The sequence below is a fragment of the Cydia strobilella genome, chromosome 9 (genome assembly GCF_947568885.1).
Source record: "Cydia strobilella chromosome 9, ilCydStro3.1, whole genome shotgun sequence".
Lineage (NCBI taxonomy): Eukaryota > Metazoa > Arthropoda > Insecta > Lepidoptera > Tortricidae > Cydia > Cydia strobilella.
Window position 1 is genome coordinate 13,701,050 of NC_086049.1, and position 20,507 is coordinate 13,721,556.

At 35.3% G+C, this 20,507-nt stretch overlaps 2 protein-coding genes across 2 annotated transcripts in view; one reads left to right on the plus strand and one right to left on the minus strand.

The window, feature by feature from the left end:
* The window catches only part of LOC134744406 (mitochondrial glycine transporter B-like), a 373,541-nt gene that overhangs the window by 80,895 nt on the left and 272,139 nt on the right, over positions 1-20,507 (minus strand). The window lies entirely within an intron of this gene.
* On the plus strand, positions 10,014-20,198 carry LOC134744402 (alpha-(1,3)-fucosyltransferase C-like). Its single transcript, XM_063678209.1, has 2 exons — positions 10,014-11,127; positions 17,780-20,198. Exons 1-2 carry the CDS (start codon positions 10,187-10,189, stop codon positions 18,051-18,053), a joined length of 1,215 nt encoding a protein of 404 aa, XP_063534279.1. The 5' UTR covers positions 10,014-10,186; the 3' UTR covers positions 18,054-20,198.

A 20,507-nucleotide genomic window follows, 5' to 3' on the forward strand; every position in this document is an offset into this window, starting at 1 on the left:
GATTCCCTGCATTTTATTGAAAAGTAGATGTATATAGTTATTTGTTATACAAACTGTAAATATTTAAATAGCAATTTTCTTGTATCCTGTACATCAAGATGGCTTTTACTGGAATTGGATCTCGCATATAAGTAGTTCCTGTATTGAGAAATTTTGCCAGACCGTGACCAACATTTCTGACTTATGGATTGTTTTAAGTTTTACCAGGACGAGTCTCATACAAACATTTGATTCTCAGGATATACCGGAACAAGTGATATCATTGAAATCAACATTTGTCATCTAGCCTATTCAATTAAATTTTGTCGTATGGTAGACAAGTTATGAGCAACAACAAATGTCAACAAGTTGACTTAGATTATATATCTTATATTAACTTTATTAGTCTTATCAAATTCTACAATGTAGGCACTAAAGAAGTCATTTAAGACACCTGTTATAAAATGATTCTCATTGCAGGAGCTTATCCCTGGAAGGGGAAGCCGTTTTAGTGTTAACAATGTTAACATATACATGTTAGAAAAAATAAAAAATAAAATAAAAGAAAAACTGAAAGCGAGGTCTGACAGACAAGGCCTTAGTAGAGAATACAACAATGTCCCGGAGTAGATTTACTCTAGGAATGTGTACTAACAATTTGTATGAGTTTTCAGGTTTCTTGGGCATCACCAGATTTTACAAAACTACAGAGCAAAATAATTATACTGGGTGTTAATGCAAATGTTAAGTTATATTGATATGTCACAATATGTCCTAATTAACACATTGAGACCAGCAACTTCAGTAAAATTGTTGTTTGCAACGTCTGTGGGTGTTGTTCAACATTGTCAGAGAAAATATCAGTGACCAGGAATGGAGACTGACTTAGCTGCGTGAGGTATAATGATGTCAGCACCTGTGGTATGTTACGAGCCATATATATTTCTAAATGTCAGTGGAATAGGGTAAGTGCAAGTAAAAAGAAAATCTTAATGGAGTTTTGATTTAACCTTACTAGTGATCATGTCGAAATTGTCAACTCTTGAGTGGCAGTGATTTAGACCACCTCATCGAAATTGAAATTAAATTCGACGGGCACATATTGGTATCCATATCTTAAAACCTTCCATTCTTAAACCATATCTTAATCTTGTGCATTGTGCGGCCTGCATTTGTTAGGCAAGCTGACAATGTCTCTTACTGTGTATTAACCTTTTGGACGCCAATGACCGATATATCGGCACCGCAGGTACAATGCGCAAAGACGGATCATCCATCACAGACCACAGCGCAACAGAGAGCTACGTGCATGTGCATCAAGTTCAATTTCAGTTTGACACTTCGGTGACGTGACGTCCTAGTGACAGCTTTTGTGTTTGACATGGCGTCAAAAGGTTAAATAATAAATACATTAGGTCCAATGATATACAATCACCTTATAGGAGGGATTAGAATAATGTACTTATTAGTGTCAATGTTACCTATGATGTTTCTTAAACAAATTTATGGTAGATTGCTTCCTTAAAATTTTCAGCAAGAATTTTCAGGAACAAGGTATCCTATGACATTAAAACTCAATATTTCATGAAATGTGTACATTATAAATAGCAATGGAGTATTAAGTTTTTAAGGCAGAGGGTATATATTTTCCACCTGATTTGAACTTTATTTCAAGTTATAGGGTTCATTTTTGCGTTAAATTGTTGACTCTTATGCTTTATTAATGGCCTGAAATGTATACCTGTAACAGAACAAATAAATACCTAAATACTACTGTATACTGCTTATAGTCCATACCACAAGTCCATTATGTATTTACGCAAGAAAGACAACATCAAATTATTACATGTCAATCAACTTGGTTAACGGCTCACAACACAGACAACTGTTTGAATTGTTTATATACCACATATACCTTCCCAAATGGGTATAAAACACACCCATGATGTGACGTAATGACAGATGAATCGTCTGGATTTCTCTTACAGGAAGTTCACAACCAACCAATGCGGCTGAAAACTGACTACATGCTAAACAGTCCATTTGGGGTGCAAATTCCTGGCGAAGGTCGGTGGAGTTTTTCTGGTGGTTACAAATATTGCATTGAATCCTCCATCAAGCAAATAACGCAAGTTAGCCACGACGTTTTGTCGACATAATTTGGTTTCTGTTGTTTTGAAATACATATGTATTATGTATTTTATGTAAGTATTTAGATACCAATAGTACCAACACAGAATAAAAATAGTAAAATGTGAAGCGAATTTCAAATACCTTGATTGTTTATGACAATTAAGTGCAGAAGTTGTAAATGAGTTTTACATAGCTGCATTAACCTCTGAGATTTCTTAAGCGTAGGTATTTAGTTTCCAATCTTTTCACCTACAATAGTGGAAGATAATAGTGGTACCTGATCAATAAAATATCATACCAGTTTCATATTAATATTACATCTGTCTATGTAATGTTAATGCCTGAGTAATAGATGACATACACGACTGGTTGAAAGTTTAGATTACATTCACATCTTCATCAGCAAACATGGGATTTGGACCACTAATTAAGCAATCAATTTCTTATTAAAATTATAAGCTAATCATTGATGTTACATATCTGTAAGTGAAGTCACTGTTCATATGGTAACATCACTACCAGAAATCTATATAATATTTGACTATGCTGATTTATTTAAAGTTTTGACTGAGTAAGTATCTATACCTACTGTTATAAGGATAAGATTTAAGTACAATTATATAAAATTTACACAGATTATACTAGTTCCAACCGGAATAATGAGTGACAGAAGTCTGTAGTTTACGGTTTATGTTTCGGATTTAGCACCTTTTAAAGAAATGTTGTAACGATTACAGCGCCACCTGCGTGGCGTATGTATCCTTATATTTACTTACTTGTAGACAAAATGTGCACATTGGCTCATATAGGTAGTTTCAACTACAAAAAATATTGTAAGTATGAAAGGTTATTAAACATATATATGCTTCATGTATTTATCTATAGAGGGTTAATAGATTTATCTATAGTTGGTCAAACCAAATTGGCAATAAATAGGAACAATACTCTCTTTTGTGTGCTGGTGCTAGTGTAAGGCAAGGATAGTATGATTCTCTGTCTATGTTTAAAATGTGACAGTCCTTGACAAACTTTAACAGATTTTATTATGTATGATATAATTGCAAGTATACACTGAAACGAATAGATGCAGATTGTAACAAAAGTACTTACAATTTCATTTAAAAGAAAGGAGAGGTAATAGATTATAAATGTCATAGGTATCTCTACAAAAGAGGATACACTGCGAACAAGATATTTATGGAACAATCATTGTTATACTGGATGTACAGGTCATAGATGTATCAGTATTGCTACAGTGAATGTTACATGTCATTGATGTATCAGTATGTGGTCTACTTTAACTACCTACATTAAGGACTAATCTAGACTCAAGTAAGAATATATGTTGTGCTACTAACCAGTGGTAGATATTTCTAGTCTAACATCACTCATTGTTGTTAACATATTAAGCATCCAAAGCTGGCTAGGTAATATATAGTCGTGATCATATTGTAAACATAATTATTGTACACTAAAGGGTATTTACAAGAAATAAGGTTTCTAAGACTATGTGGAAAGCTGTAATATTATTGGTAACTGGAGTTCGACTTCTTGATATTATCATTAGGTGTTGTCATTCATAGGTGAACACCGAGTTAATAAAAAGTGTGTGGTGATTTATTAGTTTTGTCATTGTTTCTAAATGAATTATTTTAATTGTTACCACTCATTTGGTTAAAGCTAAGATGCTGATTAGAAATGTGTTGTAGTGCGAGTTTACTTTTTGTTATTTAGGAAATGGTTCATTTTATGAATTGTTCTACAATTTCAAATTTGTTAAAAGGGAAGAGATGTGGTGTTCATAAATAAATAAATCAATCAGATGCGTTGGCAACACTAGTCAGACTGTCATGGCGGAGCGGTGTTTCGAGCGCACTGTGTGGAACAATAACAAATTGTTTTATTTATAATATAATTAATCCAAGAGTGGTTAGATTAACGGATGTAAATCTAAACACCACAGGTTACTTGTATAATCTGTGCAAGATTTCTTTTGTAAAGACCTAAGTTTTCGCTTCGTAAGTAAGTAAGTACTGGTAGGACACATTGGTCAAATATGCGAGCCTTTTGTAGTGCTGAGGTTAATTTTATAGGCAAATTTTAAGTTGGAATGTGCTGCCCAAGCTAGTCTGCTGTCGCGCTCTCACATTGTCCTGGTTTTCCTTACCCATAACAATCTCTTGTCCCAGATACATATACTTACTGACTTTTCAACTACAACTGTATATTTATATTACATTGATCTGTTTAATTCGTATCAGTGAATGTGCAATATGGGTGTAGCAGTCTATGCCGTATAACGTATATTTATCAAATTTAAACAAAACCTCGGTGTAATTGTTGTGTTGCAAGCAAAGATATAAGGGTACGTCTGAATGCTCGTCTCTGTCCCAGTAGCTATTAGTTATTCTGTGCCAGTAGGCAGTACATGCTTTTCTTATTCAACGTACGTCGTTAGCAATAGAAGTGACAGCAGGGTTAGCCCTACGGAGCTCTTGACTTTCCACCTCGGATTCATACCTACGCATCGCACACCACAGACGGTGCAAAAAGCCTGTAGGCTATAGCCCTACAGCTGTCACGCGCTGACCGACGGACACCGCTGTGCACTCGTAAAACTATCTAGTTTTTTATATTTATCTTATTTTATCTTTGAAATTTATCATATTAATCCAGCTTTTGTCATAATAGTAAGAACTGTTATATAATCTGTAGCAAGGTGGTGTAGTGGGCATTAGCATGTATAGCACTAAGTCGTTTACCTTTTGCTAATATTGGTGCACCGCGCCACACCGCGCATCGAACGTGTTAAAAATGGCACCAGTTAGCTATTAATGTTATGCGAGTGTTATTTGGTGAACCTTTGGTATTTGCAATAAGATTCAAAGATTTATTTGTTCAACATAGGTAAGGTTTATTGATTGTCAGTTAGTCGGTCAGTCAGTCATTGCGACCGGTTCATCATCATCATAATTTAAGAGCCTGGCTCTCGTCGGTAGCGTAGACGTCAATTTCACGGTCCTCGGCCAAGTTCTTTAGGTCCCTGTAAGACACAACATTTGCTTTTTCTTTAGGTTGTTGTGTATAGCTTACTTGTGCTTTTCCTCTTCCTCTTCTAGCTTCTGTCTTAACGGTCATAACGACCATAATCCGTACCTACGGGCTTTACTGGTCCGTAATACCGTAAGATGTCGTAAGGTACGGACCGGTTATAAACGGAAGACTCTATTTGTAATAAAATTAAATGAACAACATAGACCGCTCAGAAAGTAATAAAATATACTATCGAAATTTGGTTTATTTGCTTTTAATGAATTATATGTTTCTCTTAATAACATTCTACATCCAGTTGAACAAACAAAATTAATATAAGGTCAAGTTGGGTAAGTGAAACATACTTTATTTTTTTCTTCAGATAATCAACTGGTATTTCTGAAATAAAAGATTTATAGCAGCGACAATATAAAATGTACTTCTGCAATATAATAATGTATTATAATTTCAGCAACATATAACTCTAAGTGCGCTCAGAATAAGTAAAAAATAGAAAACGTCCACATAAAAAAAACTGTTTCACTTCCCTCGCCTCTGAGGTAAGTGAAACAGTTGTGTTTGTCTTTTAGTACTAGCCTCAAACGTTATTTTGAATGTAACTGACATTCCATCTAAAAGTCATTAAACAATTTAGACCCTTGATACCCGAAAAACTAAGTTTATTTTTGCATAGCAACAAAAAAATTGAATTTGGGGTAAGTGAAACATAAATTAAAAGTCAGGGGTAGTCAACATCGGTTTTAAAGGACTAAAGCTAAGTTAAATAAAAAGTTTTCGTGAAGAAATAGGAGCCATTTAATAAGTTAATGAGTATAACAAGTGTTTTTAACTAAATATATAGGTATATATGTAAAGAATTACATTACAGCTTCAAGCAAATGTTCTTGAGAATATGACGCCTTATCTGTTTTTCTTTTATAATTTCGCACCATTTTTCATGTTTCTGTAACAAAACACTGCATGTGAGCATTTCTAAAAAAGTGTGTACATAGCCACGTTAGCAACTTTTAATTGATCCTATTATGTTACCAAGATTTACTAAAATACCTTGACTTTCGTAAGTTGTTTGCAGATAATTTGATATACTTAGGAAAATATAGATACAAGAGAACCTTAATAACTAGAAATACTGGCTAAAGTCTCAATTTATAAAATAATTCTTGGTAACAAAATAAGAAACAATTAAAATTTATCACGTGACTTCCCTAGTTTTTGTACAAACTTTTTTAGAAATGCACACTTAAATGACACAAAGTTTGCGAAAATAATAAATGAAATGCATTATTAAAAAAAGCATAACTAAAAATGTTGAGACTCCCTGAACGGGGGTAAGTGAAACATACGTTTCGCTTCCCCCGGCCCGAACTGTTTCACTTGCCTCAATATGTAAATTTTAGGCTATGTTTTTAATTATCAAATTCTGGCTAAGTATTTTAGTTTTAAGTAAAACAAAATCACACACGTGAGAAGTTAACTAAAGATTATCGTACTTACATTAATCACAGCCCAATAAATTCGATTTGAGACACTAAACTACTAGAAATTCGGCACCACGTGGAACTCGCAAATTTTTCTTTCACCAACTGACACATTCTAAGGCTCTGTCTCTTTCACTCGCGATCCGCAGCGTCATCTCTTATTTATACGCGAAACTATTGCGACCGTAACTGCTTAACCGACACGCACTGCAGCTTGTTGAAGTTATTACATGGGAGATATTTTAAAGTGTTCCAGTTGCCCCGCTGTTTCACTTACCCAACTTGACCTTATATAAAAAAATACTAATCAAGTAAGTAAAATGACACTCAGAAATCTCAGAATACCTGTACAGTAATTAGTTAGAAAACAATGTTTCACTTTGATGGACGGATAAAACTGATATCATAAGATTAGTTATCATATCACTAAGTACGATAGTACAGTTTTATTTACCTAAGCCATAGTTATCAGCAACTCCAAAAGCGTATCTAATGGTAGACACCCCAGTTCATAAAGCCCCGATAGTTTACCGGACTTATATTATACTAGCTGTGCCCGCGGCTTCGCCTGCGTGGAATTCGGTCTGTGACAGTAAGCGGCTAATTCACCCCTAATTTCTCTCCCTCTCACCTAGAGTCCAGATAAAATATTTTACAATTAGTTTTTTTCGCCCTTATTCAAATTGTTGACTTGATTTAGACATAGAGTACCACTTTTGTATTTTTACGTCCTTGACTGTACCTATCCAAATCATGTCCATGGCAAATATCTGAAATATCATCTAAATCGGTCCTCCAGTCAAATCAGTCTAAGCATGACGCCGGCGGCGCGCAGCGTCTGCCCCTACGACTTGTTGATGGTCATGGCGAAGAAGACGCTCACGGGGAACTGTACTGTAGGCGCTTGAAGCGGAACGGGAAGTTGCTCAGGATGAGGGGGATGCGCGGGTTGAACAGTTGAACACTGCTCCTCCGGCGCCACACTCCGTCAACAAAATCGACTATCTTTTGTACTGAGATATATTGGTAAAATAAACCTCCTATAAAACTCTAACAATGGGCATTTGCTAATAGTTTATACCAGGCGTTACATGTTGTGCGATATCCAATTTACGATACAATACAAATCGGTCGATCGGCTAGACGGCTTTCCCGCATAGACGCCGTGTGAACGATTTTGAAAGTGCCATACACATTTTGCTGTCACTACGGTATTCGATAAAATCCCGTATACGGTATACGGGAAAAATTAACGCCGTGTGAACGTAGCCTTATTCGTCAGTCTAATGCCGATGCTGGCTACACACGTAACTGGATATCGTAGCGATTAATCTGTGCAAACCGATTTGCGCAGATTAACCGTTACAGATACAGATAAAACCGCCTGTTGTGTAGACAACAGGCGGTTTTATCACTTCAAAGATTTATAGCGATAAATGGGGTCGGCCGGTGAGAAGTTTTTTACAGATGGTGCCAGCATAGGTTTGACCTGTCAATCCTACCTACTACCTAAATTAAACATAGGTAGTTTGAAATCAAAATTTAAACAGATTTTACTACACAAATATGAAAACATAACCTAGTTACTTACTTTCTTACCTATTTTCGGTTGCTAAATAAGTAAATAAAGTTTTATATAATAGTTACTGAACGTGGACCTTATCTCAACGAGATAGGATCTACGCATGGAGAGTTGATACCGTCTCGCATGATAGATTTAAGATACCTACGTATAAGTATGTTCCTAATGCTATACCTAACTACTTAACTGCTTACTTAATTTTAGTGTACCTATTTAGTTTAAGATTATTTTAGAGCGCACCGCCAACAAACTGTTTCACAGTTTGGCGAACATTAGATTAAGGTACTTATAATGTTATAATTTTTGTTAAATTTTCAATAAAAAAAAAAAAAAAAACCTAGTGTCTAATTCGTGCTTTTTTAGAATTTTAGGGGCTGGATTTTAAGCCAAGCCAAGTCTTCCAATATTTTAACAATTTTAACACATATCAGTAAAAGAACATGGTTCATATGGCGTTCTACTTATAGATCCACACGCGATCCGGGTCTCTTTTTAGGGTTCCGTACCCAAAGGGTAAAAACGGGACCCTATTACTAAGACTCCGCTGTCTGTCCGTCGCTAGACTGTCTAGCTATAGACAGTTAAAACTTTCACAGATGATGTATTTCTGTTGCCGCTATAACAACAAATACTAAAAACAGAATAAAATAAATATTTAAGTGGGGCTCCCATACAACAAACGTGATTTTTTTGCCATTTTTTGCGTAATGGTACGGAACCCTTCGTGCGCGAGTCCGACTCGCACTTGGCCGGTATTTTTTCAATTATTAGTAGGTGATTACAATTATTCAATTACAAGTAGGTACCTACAAGTTTAGATCGAATTCATATTTTCATTATACTAACTAACTACGCATCCATCAAGCCAGTGGCGCATTCAGAAAAGAAACACTAAGTACAAATTTCATACCAATGTGATATTGGTAAGACTTTATATTATTAATTACCTACTATTTCGAATTTCAAATGTAAAAATCAAAACTTATAGGTAATCCTCCCATCCGAAACTGTGAGTTCCGCGACTCTTTTTACTTACAGTAGGTACCTACTGATTTCATCATTATTATACAATTGACCAAAAGATAGATCTAATATATTATCGGAATTTGGAAAGCATCCTTTTTAGGACGTGTCTCCGCCTTTAGGTACTCCTATGGTTCCACAATCAAATGTCTGGTATCTACCAACTTAACAGTTCTAGCTAGTACGTATTCACAAGTCCATAATGTCTAAGCTTTATAGGTCAAAATCGAAATAACAGAACATTCGCAATATGACATTCGCAACATTCGTACGCACAAATTAAGCACCCCGTAGTGACTGTTGAAAGTTGCGTGACGATAACTTTTATAAGGCTCAGGTTTGATATACAATGCGTGGTTTCTACGGAACTATATAGTTCACTTCATAGGTTAGAAGGAAATGAACAGCGGATTGTTCGCAAATTAGGCGGTTCTACTGCGTTGACCTTGGGCTCGCAAATAGCAGGGCGATGACTCAATGTGTGACGTCACTACAGTATAATAATAATATTATTGAGCTAACCATAGGTATATTTTATGTCCAAAAGTAGAGAAAGAAAAGAAAATATTGTGAATCAAATTTAATTCCGTCTAGTCTACAGAACAGTGCAGGATGCACATACAGAACCAAATGTACGATTTCCTTGTCTTTGTTTTTTCGCTGCAAAATACCTATTCCTAAAAATTCTAAGGACCGACCTATCAATGTTGCTTTTGGTAATATGTCAAGCGCGTTTGAGCAGCCAAATACATTATATGGAAAACCGTTCGGCACCAATATTTTCGGCACATTTCTGCTTACGTCATAATTGGCTTGTTGATTATAGATACCCCATGTTTACTTCGGTGTTATTTCTTCAGTCAGTGCTAGTCTGAGCGTTGCGGCGCGCGCGTCCGACTCCCGCACACTCTAACCATGTGCATCTGTGATCTCCGCAATGAGAAATTTAGCGAAACTCCTTATCTTAGCATCGTTCCTTTTTGTTATTTTGTTCCTTTATTTAACCTTGAGAGAATGGAAACATTCCGAACAACAGTTAGACAAAATCTTCAAAATAGAGCAAAATTGGACAACAATCGCTGAAAAACATGGAAAAAGTGAAATGAAAATGAAATACATTTTACAGTGGACTAATCCGAAAAATGTGCCATTTGTGTATATGGGTGTGGGCCAGCAAACGTTTATCGAGCGAAAGTGCCAGTTTACTAACTGCTACGTCACTAACGATAGGAATTTCCTGGGGGACGTTACCAAGTTCGACGTGGTTGCGTTTTCGGGAACCGAACTCATCGCTTGGCCTCTGGACCAAATAAAACCTAAAAACCGATCGCCGCACCAGAAATATGCTTTTACTAACATAGAATCAGCTGACAACTATCCATTCTGCTCTCACATGTTGGATAACTTTTTTAACTGGACGTGGACATACAAGTTAGACTCAGAAAGTAAATGGGGATACATAATAGTAAGAGATGCGAATAATAATGTGATAGGTCCGAAGAAAAATATGCATTGGATGAGGTTAGAAGACATGTACCCTGTAAGTGAAGAGCTAAGTGCACAGTTGAAAAACAAATCGAGGGCAGCAGCGTGGTTTGTGTCCAACTGTAACACGCGAAGTGGTCGAGAGAAGTATGTAGAAGATTTGCAAAGGGAACTAAAGCTTTACAATTTATCGATAGACGTGTACGGAAAATGCGGACCCTATAAATGCAGCCGCGCCGACGAAGAAGCGTGTTATCAAAAAATAAAAACAGATTATTATTTTTATCTCTCATTCGAGAATTCACACAGTGAGGACTTTGTGACTGAAAAACTGCTATCTGCGTTGAAATACAATGCGATACCTATTGTCTATGGAGGTGCTAATTATACTAGGTAAATTACGTATTCATTGTGTTTACGCATTTAAATTAGGTGGTCAACATACAATCGTTTCGCTTCCTGTGATTTTTATGTTAAATAATAGTCTGTAAAACGTTAAAAACATTTTATTTTGATAATTGTAGTATTTGTAGTTAGTTTCTGAACGCAACCTATTGAAAGAATCCTCTGAAAGAATCCTGTAGAATCTGCCTGTCATTATGTCTCCGCTTTTTTCAATGTACACGAAATAATGTTTTTCATATAAAATAAATAAGTATTCAAGTATTAAAAACCTCTGATTTATTATTTAAAAAACCTCTCATGGTAGCAGAGGTCCGTGGTTCTTCACGAGTAAAACAAGTAAAAACAAGTACAACAGTAATACGATTTCTCTGTGACAAATGTGGCAGTGTTGAGAGAAGCTAAAATAAAGAAAAACGATGGAGATACCAATTACGGCAGCGGAATTAGCCAACATTCAACGCCTGGAGGACGCCGAATCGTTCCCGATATGGAAATTTCAAGTCGAAATCCTATTTAAAAGCTACGGTTTGTACGAAATTGTGTGCGCATCGACAAACGCCGTCGAAAGTGCCGGTTCGTCCCAACAAAGCCTGAAAGATGCGCAAGCTCAACGCATTATTATGCAAACTATTGATAAAAAACACTTAACCTTAATTATGACATGTGAAAGTGCCTACCACATGTATAAGAAACTATGTTTCCTATTCGAAAAATCTGATGAACAACAAAGGTGCAAATTAATGCAGAATTTCTTTCAATGCCATTATAAAAAGGGCACTTCAATGACAGAACACTTGGGTAATTTAGAAAATCTGTCATTTAAACTACGAGGGCTCGGTGAAAAAATCGAAGAAAAAATGATTATCTCAAAAATCATATCAAGTTTACCTATCGAATATAACAACTTAATAACTGCGTGGGAAAGCACTTCTTTTGCCGATAAAACTCTAGAAAATCTACAAGCCAGAATACTGAGTGAAGAAAAGAGACTGAACAAAAGCGAGCTTGATTCGTCTTCATCCGAAAAAGTGGCTTTCAAAGCATTTAAAAACAAAACTAAGGCGTGTAAAATCTGTAAAAAAACAAATCATCTAGAAAAAGACTGTTTTTACAAAAAGAAATGCAGCATCTGTAAAAAAACAAATCACGAAGAAAAAGACTGTTTCTTTAAGAAAAATAAGACTAAGGAAAAGGTAGCATTTCTAACAACATTTAATAAAACAAGGAACCTTGACGTCGAAGAGTTCGTCGTTGATTCAGGTTGTACTTCACACATGACTAAAAACAAAAATATGTTATCCGAGATTAAAAAAGAAGAAACCAGCATCCAAATTGCTAAAGAAAATGAGAAGATAATATCCACTGGAAAAGGTGTAATTAATTCGGAGAATGTAAACCTGACAGAAGTACTATATGTTCCTGAACTACCAGAAAACCTGATCTCTGTAAATGAAATCACCGAAAAAGATGGACAAGTATTGTTCACTAAAAACAAAGTAATAATTTCTAAAAACAATGAAGAAGTGTTAACCGGTGAGAAAAATAAAAATGGCCTGTACTTCATAAAACTGCAAATTAAAAAAGAAGAGACATCTTTATTAACACATAAAAATGATACAGCATTAAACTGGCATATAAAACTTGGTCATGCGGGCAAAGAAACAATGAAAAAAATGCTAGACAAAGTAGATGGCATAAATATAACTAAAAACGACATAGATCAACTCATCAACTGTGAAGTTTGCCTAGAAGCCAAACAAACCCGTTTACCATTTAATACCCAGAGAAAAAGAGCTGAAAGAAAATTGGAAATTATACATACAGACATATGTGGTCCCATAACACCCAACACCTGGGATGGAAAGAAATATATACTCACTGTGATGGATGACTATAGCCATTTTGCAAAAATATACCTGCTGAAAAGTAAAAATGAAGCGTTTGAATACCTGAAAGAATATATACAAGAAGCGGAAAGAACCCACAGTGAGAAAGTAAAAATGATAAGATGTGATAATGGTGGAGAATACACTTCTAATAACATAAAAGAATGGTGCAAACAAAAGGGAATATTACTGGATTACACAATCCCATATTCACCTCAACTTAATGGGAAGAGTGAAAGATTAAACCGTACAATTCTGGAAAAAGTAAGAGCATTGCTGTATGAGAATAACGTACCTAAATATCTATGGGGTGAAGCGACAAGAACCGCGACATATATAATCAACAGACTACCTACAGATGGAAAAGAGGTTACACCCTCAGAGCTATGGACTGGTAAAAGACCGGATCTGAAGAATCTGAGCTACTTCGGAAGTCAAGCTCACAGTAAAATACTTGGAAACCTGAGTAAATTAGACAAAAGATCTGAGAAATTCCTTATGGTCGGATACTCCCCTACTGGATACCGTCTTTGGGATGAAGAAAAGCGACGTATCGTAGAGCGAAGAGATGTAATTTTCTCAAATCTAATACAAAGATCTTTCCAACCTAAAAATATAAAACAACAACCTGTGGTAGAACTGGAAGTAATAAACCAGAACAGAAGAGAAGAAGAAAGAAACGAAGAAAACCCAAGACAAGAAACTCTAAACCAAGATAGAAGTGAAGAAGAAAGAAACGAAGAAAACCTAAGACAAGAAGAAAGAAAAGAAACTCTAAACCAAGATAGAAGAGAAGAAGAAAGAAACGAAGAAAACCTAATACAAGAAGAAAGAAAAGAAACTCTAAACCAAGAAAGAAGAGAAGAAATGCCAAACAAAGAAGAAAGAAGCAAAACTCAAAACCTCCAGAAAAGAGAAGAAACCATTGACGAAGAAGAAACACCTGAAACAATTCGAAGGTCTGGAAGAATAAGAAAACAGCCAGCAAAACTAAACGACTATTTCACTTACCTTACCTACAGCGAAGCCACAACCGGTTCTGAAAAAGAAGAATGGATAAAAGCCATCAACTCTGAAAAACAATCATTGAAAGACAACAGAGTATGGGAACTTGTTGATAGAGCTGAAGCTGGAACAAGAAAAATCTTGAGCAACAGATGGGTCCTGAAACAAAAAAGTGATGGAAAGTACAAAGCTCGATTGGTGGTGAGAGGATGTGAACAAAAACCTGGCATTGACTATGGAGAAACTTTCAGTCCTGTGATTAATAACAGTTCTATCAGAACTATGCTAGCTATTGCTGCAAATAAGCAATACCATATCATGAAACTGGATATAAAAACTGCTTTCCTCTACGGAGAGATAACTGAAGATCTGTTCATTATTTTTTGAGAGGTTTTATGAAGAACAAATTAGATTTTGTTTAAATATCCTAATACGTAAAAGTATATATATATATATACAACCTGGCTATAACTTATATATGTATACCTTTTTGAACCTGCATTGCTAAACTTTCCCGTGCTTCTTAACAATACCTTATAACTCAATTGGAACAGTAAACTTGTGTATAACATACACATATGTACATGGTAGATAATTATTCCTACAAATAACTTTATTTTGCATGAAATATGGTACAAAAGGTGGTCAGACAATATTATACATAAGTAACACATATTTCACCAGCATCTGGCATGCAAAAAACTAAACTTACAACTGAAGCTAAGAAACAAACGCAAACACGTTTTACGCTTATTTCTTCATAAATACAAGTTCATGCCGAAGCCTGACAAAGTGACCATTAGAGTACCATCTAACTGAGTTAATGATAAAGCGGTTTCGGTACAATTTGGCTAAATACACACACGAATATATTTTTTCGCATCTCTCACAGATATTTAATATTTATTTTTATGGTCGTAAATAATGGGTAACTAGGTAAATACCTATTAACCTGTATCAAAACTACAAAACGATTACCTTCCGATTATCTTTTAAAGGATCACCCTCAGATTATGCACATAAAAATATAAATACATAATTAAGAAGCTAATAGAAACCGTAAAAAATTAATAAATGACGAATGCACCTATGGTTCAACTCTCATGTGTCGGTCGCGATACTCTTTCAGCCATCATCAATACGATGATACCATGCAATACGTTTTTGCCAAGTTTAAAATATATGTACCTTGATATTATAAGTTTAGTAACTGTAGTTGGTGGGGACCCACCACTTGCAATACCGTTATGTCATTAATATAGCACATTCATGACATAAGTCATGGATCAAAATATTAAGATGAATCCACTTAATATAATATTTGTTTTCTGAACTCTCAATACAACCATAGTAGCAATACAGCAAAGGTAGGTAAGGTAGTCCTTTAACCTACTAGGCAACTCATCGCATGTTTAAAGTAGGTAGCAAAAACTTTAACTCAAACAGGTCTATCCCTACTTTTCCTTGATGGGGCGCGCGGCTTGCCGCCATTGCTCATTATTTTTAGATTTTAAAACCGGAAGGCTATGAAAAAGAAGAAGGAAAAATATGTAAACTGAAAAGAAGCCTATATGGACTAAAACAATCTCCTCTGAAGTGGAACCAAAAGTTCTCAATGACCCTAAAGAAGAAGGGATTATGCCCACTTAACACAGATCACTGTATTTTCAAAACAGAAAATGGAGATGTTATCCTTGGAATATATGTAGACGACGGATTGCTGATAGGAGAAAATAAAGAAGAGATGCTCTCATTGTTGAAGAAACTTGAAGAAGACTTTGAAATGACTTTTGTAGAAGGTCCTACTTCCTTTCTAGGAATGGAGATAGTTAGAACAGAAAAACAAATAAGAATTGGACAAGAAAAATATGCCAAAAGCATAGTGGAAAAATTTAAGATGGAAAACTCTAAACCATGTCCGACACCATTAGTAAAAGATCTGAAGGAAAAAGACAACGAAGATACAGAAGATGTGAGATTTCCCTACCGTGAAGCTATAGGTTCTTTAATGTACCTAAGTAGCAAGACTCGACCGGATCTGGCATTCTCGGTTAATATTGAAAGTCGTAACATGGAAAAACCTACCAACACTGATGTGAAAAACGTAAAGAGAACCCTAAGATACATACAAGGAAGTAAGAATATAGATATCGGCTATGACACAAACTCGGACCTTACCAAATTAGAAGCCTACAGCGACTCCGACTTTGCTGGAGACCTGGAATCAAGAAGAAGCACTACCGGATACATTATTATGTACTGCGGAGGTCCCTTGCAATGGTGTGCAAGGAAACAACCTATAGTCGCACTCTCAAGCTGCGAAGCTGAATATATAGCTGCTGCAGAATGCAGTAAAGAAGTGCTGTATCTAAAAAGCTTAATAGAAGAAATGTTACAAATAAAAGTGCATGTGAATTTAAAAGTGGACAATCAAAGTGCTATAAAACTGATAGAGAATGGAGTGTTGAACAGACGCTCTAAACATATAGATGTTCGTTATAAATTCATTCATGAAAATGTTGTAAGAGGTAATTTATGTGTAGAGTATGTACCTACTTCATATAACTGTGCTGACATTCTAACCAAGCCATTAGAGCCTGTTAAGTTTAAAAATGTTTGTGAACTAATCTACAATTAAGGGGGAATGTTAAATAATAGTCTGTAAAACGTTAAAAACATTTTATTTTGATAATTGTAGTATTTGTAGTTAGTTTCTGAACGCAACCTATTGAAAGAATCCTCTGAAAGAATCCTGTAGAATCTGCCTGTCATTATGTCTCCGCTTTTTTCAATGTACACGAAATAATGTTTTTCATATAAAATAAATAAGTATTCAAGTATTAAAAACCTCTGATTTATTATTTAAAAAACCTCTCATTTTATTCTGTTAACGTTTTTCCCTTCGTATTTGTTTTTACAACTAGGTACGTTGAAATTGAATGGCGCCACAAGGGGCGTGTAGTCACTGTTTGTCTCGGCTAATCAGAAAGAGACATTCGCGTTAATGGGACATTCGCGCTAATGAAAGTTAATTTGATTATTTTCGCTTTTAAATTTAAATTTCAATCCAAGTTGTGATTCAATGACCAGTCTGTCGGAATCACCCTCGTTGCCATGGAAATGAGGATGTGTTGAAAACGCGATATAATTGCCCTCTTTTGGCACCAACAGTTTAATGCTGACTACACCGTAAGACTGGTGAAATATACTTAGTACAAATGTCTAAAATTAAATCATCTAGGTCTGTCTGCCACTCAACTGAAGCAGATCTTAGACAACATATTTTCATAGATGACCCCAATTATTTTTAAAAGACCTGTGCAGTTTATATTTTACCATTTTATCAGTATGATTTATAATAAGTACCTATATAACTGAAACCCATGCCAAATTCCAGCTTTGTAGTAGTAACGAATATCGATCACTGAGCTTTACCGTGGTTGGATGTGGTGATACCGTGAAACTATAAGTTGACTACGGAACCCATTAAATCGGGGTATTTATCATGTATATATATTTATAAGTTTTAGAGCCTGATTCCGGTACTGTTAAGGTTGCAAGTATCATCTTCAGGGGGTAGGTACCTGACGTGCTGCGGGTTTTTTGACGAGATGTTTTCTACGTATAAGTGACCTACCCTCTTACTGATTTACTTTTTACCAAAAAGTTATTAATTTTAGACGAAGCCCAAAGTCTAAGAAAAATTGGTCCCCCGAGTCTTATTTTATCGCTATTTGTTTTCTTTTCAGATTTATGCCAAATGGAATTTACTTAAATGCACGAGAGCTAGGACCTACAGCTTTGGCAAAGAAAATGAAACTTCTAATAGACAATCCCAACCAGTATAAAGAATATTTCCGATGGAAAAACCATTATTCCTACCACAGAAGAAACGACAACGCAGAGACCGATGACTACTGCGGTTTCTGTAGTCTCATCAACGACGAAGAGATAGTGAAAAAGATGTCTATATATAAGAACTTTAAAGAGTGGTGGAATGACCCACATAGTCGATGTTTGTGATGGACTGAGTAGTCTGAGTATTGTGTTTATATTGTGAATCTCTATATTTTTAAATTTAAACTTAAAGGAAGACTCAGGTTAGACCAGACCGTGGCCCGTAGCCGGCCCGGGGAGGGCTGGAGCGAGCCGACACACGGGCTCTCAGGAGCTCCACCCTTGCCTGGCCGTTCCTAAGTGGATTTCTATTCCTAGGTACTTAGCTGTCAAAATGTTTGCCTAAAACGACTTAATAGCTATTAGGAATATTAGGATAAATATTATTATGCCCTGAAAGAAGAAATCCAAAGAAAATAAATTTCGTGAACGTAGGTATACGTAAAACCGTCAGCGCCATCGCGATTTTGGATATAGAATATTTTTCTTATTACTTTGTACCTGTATATTGTTGGTATATAATTCCACTCAATCATAATTTCATTCCATTTGTCTCTTTATTTGTAATCAGCTTTTGTCCGCGACTTCGTCTGCGTGGAATTAGTAATTTGGGTAGCTTCCTTTGTATCCAAAAAAATTCTTCAAAAACCAACCTAACTAATCTATCCAAAAATTTAAAAATATTTTCAAAATTTAACAATTTGCCAAATGAGAAAGTGGCATATCTACTATTTAATGTCATAAGATACTCCTTCATAATGACCTGTCATTTTAACGAGTCGAATAGGTGCTTGTTCTTATTTTTAAAATATTGTCCTGCCTCAAACTATCTCCATATAATACCAAATTTCATCTAAATCGGTTCAGCGGTTTAAGCGTGAAGAGGTAACACACAGACAGAGTTGCTTTCGCATTTATAATATTAGTACAGATAATGGATTCAATACTTATTCCGGAAAATTCCCGGTTAGCTGGGGATTTTGCAAATAACAGACAGCAATTTGGGTTTTATCAGAACTGAGTCATGTGTTTATTCTCGGGAACTCGTGTCGTTATTCCATGTTGTGAGCGGATTTCATCAACGGAACTCGGTTGCTGTATATTAAATTAGTAATTTTATTTTGTTACAATCGGTGAATGAACATGATTAAGCGAATTAGCGGCAACAGAGTCACATAGTTAAGATAATCGCATAATAGCAAACATTGTATAGGTACTTTCTAATAAGTATAATAAATAGGAAGTTAAAGAAATACTATTTACTTTTTTCGAAAAACCTATCAACTTTTAGGTTATTAATGTTTTACTTTTAATCACGAGGACTATTTATATTAAAAAGGAAAAAATCATAAAGGAGTCAAAAAAATTGTTAGTTGTGCTCAACTCCCCCCCTCCCTGTTGTGTTTCTTGGAAAGGAGGGTGAATAGGGATGAATTTATGTTGGTAATTTTAAGAAGATTATCCGGTTTTTTATACCTATTCACCCTGGCATTTCTATTTACCCCGGTTGACATTATATAGAATACAATGACAATAACTATAATTTGTGTACCATCGAGCTGATCTGATGATGGATCCAGAAGATGAATGGTAAAGCCCCTCTAAATTTCCTTTCGAACAATGTGAGAATTTCTTTTCGGTTGTTATTTAAGTACAGTCAACTGGCAATAAATGTGTTTATAAAACAAAATATTTTAGTAGAAACGTATTTATACGTTTATTTATTTGACATATCATATCCATTCCATACCTAACAAATCCAGATCAAACAATTAGAATATGCCCCATGAACGTTCGACCTCTGTAGGACTTAGCTGTCTGGCCAACTGTGTGGAACGCCCTTTACCATGACGCGTTTTTTTTTTACTATCGCCGTGCCGGCTTCTGATTCTGACATTGTTTAATACCCGGCGCCACGTTATTTCAAACTATAAAACAAACCAGTTTAATATGACCTCTAGATTCGCAACAATCATGAGAAATTGGAGAGCTGGCTTAAACTGGTTCTTTTAAGCATTAGATGTAGTAAGAAATAGAATCACACCGCGCGTTGCGAAGTTTTTTCAGTAAATTTAGAACCTTAATCGTTAAGTCATAAAGACTGATTTAAAACCTCTTCTTGGTTCTTGGTTTGTTGCAGGGCGTTGTTTCCACCAATACTAAAATCATATAAGTATTTACTTTCTGTCATGTTACCAATAGGTACCTATAATTACATGTACGAGTATGTTGTTGAAAAGCTGTAAAATAAAAAAAAAGTTACGTATATCTATATCGGATTAAATAATTGATGTTGATTAAATTACTCAATTTATTTAATCCATTTACCTTACCTACGTCAAAATATTGCCACCATGGCCAATATTAACTTCGTGGTTTGTTATCGGGTTGCATTTTGCACTATTTGCATCTCTTTCATCAATATGTCAAACAAAACTGACTAAGCCATGCAACGCAATAACAAACCACGAAGTGAGCGCGGCTTTAGAAATACAAATACAAATCAGTAATAAATACAAAGTTACGTAAGAGACCTGTTTTATTACTTTTTATGGTCGAAAAAAACTGGTAACCCACATG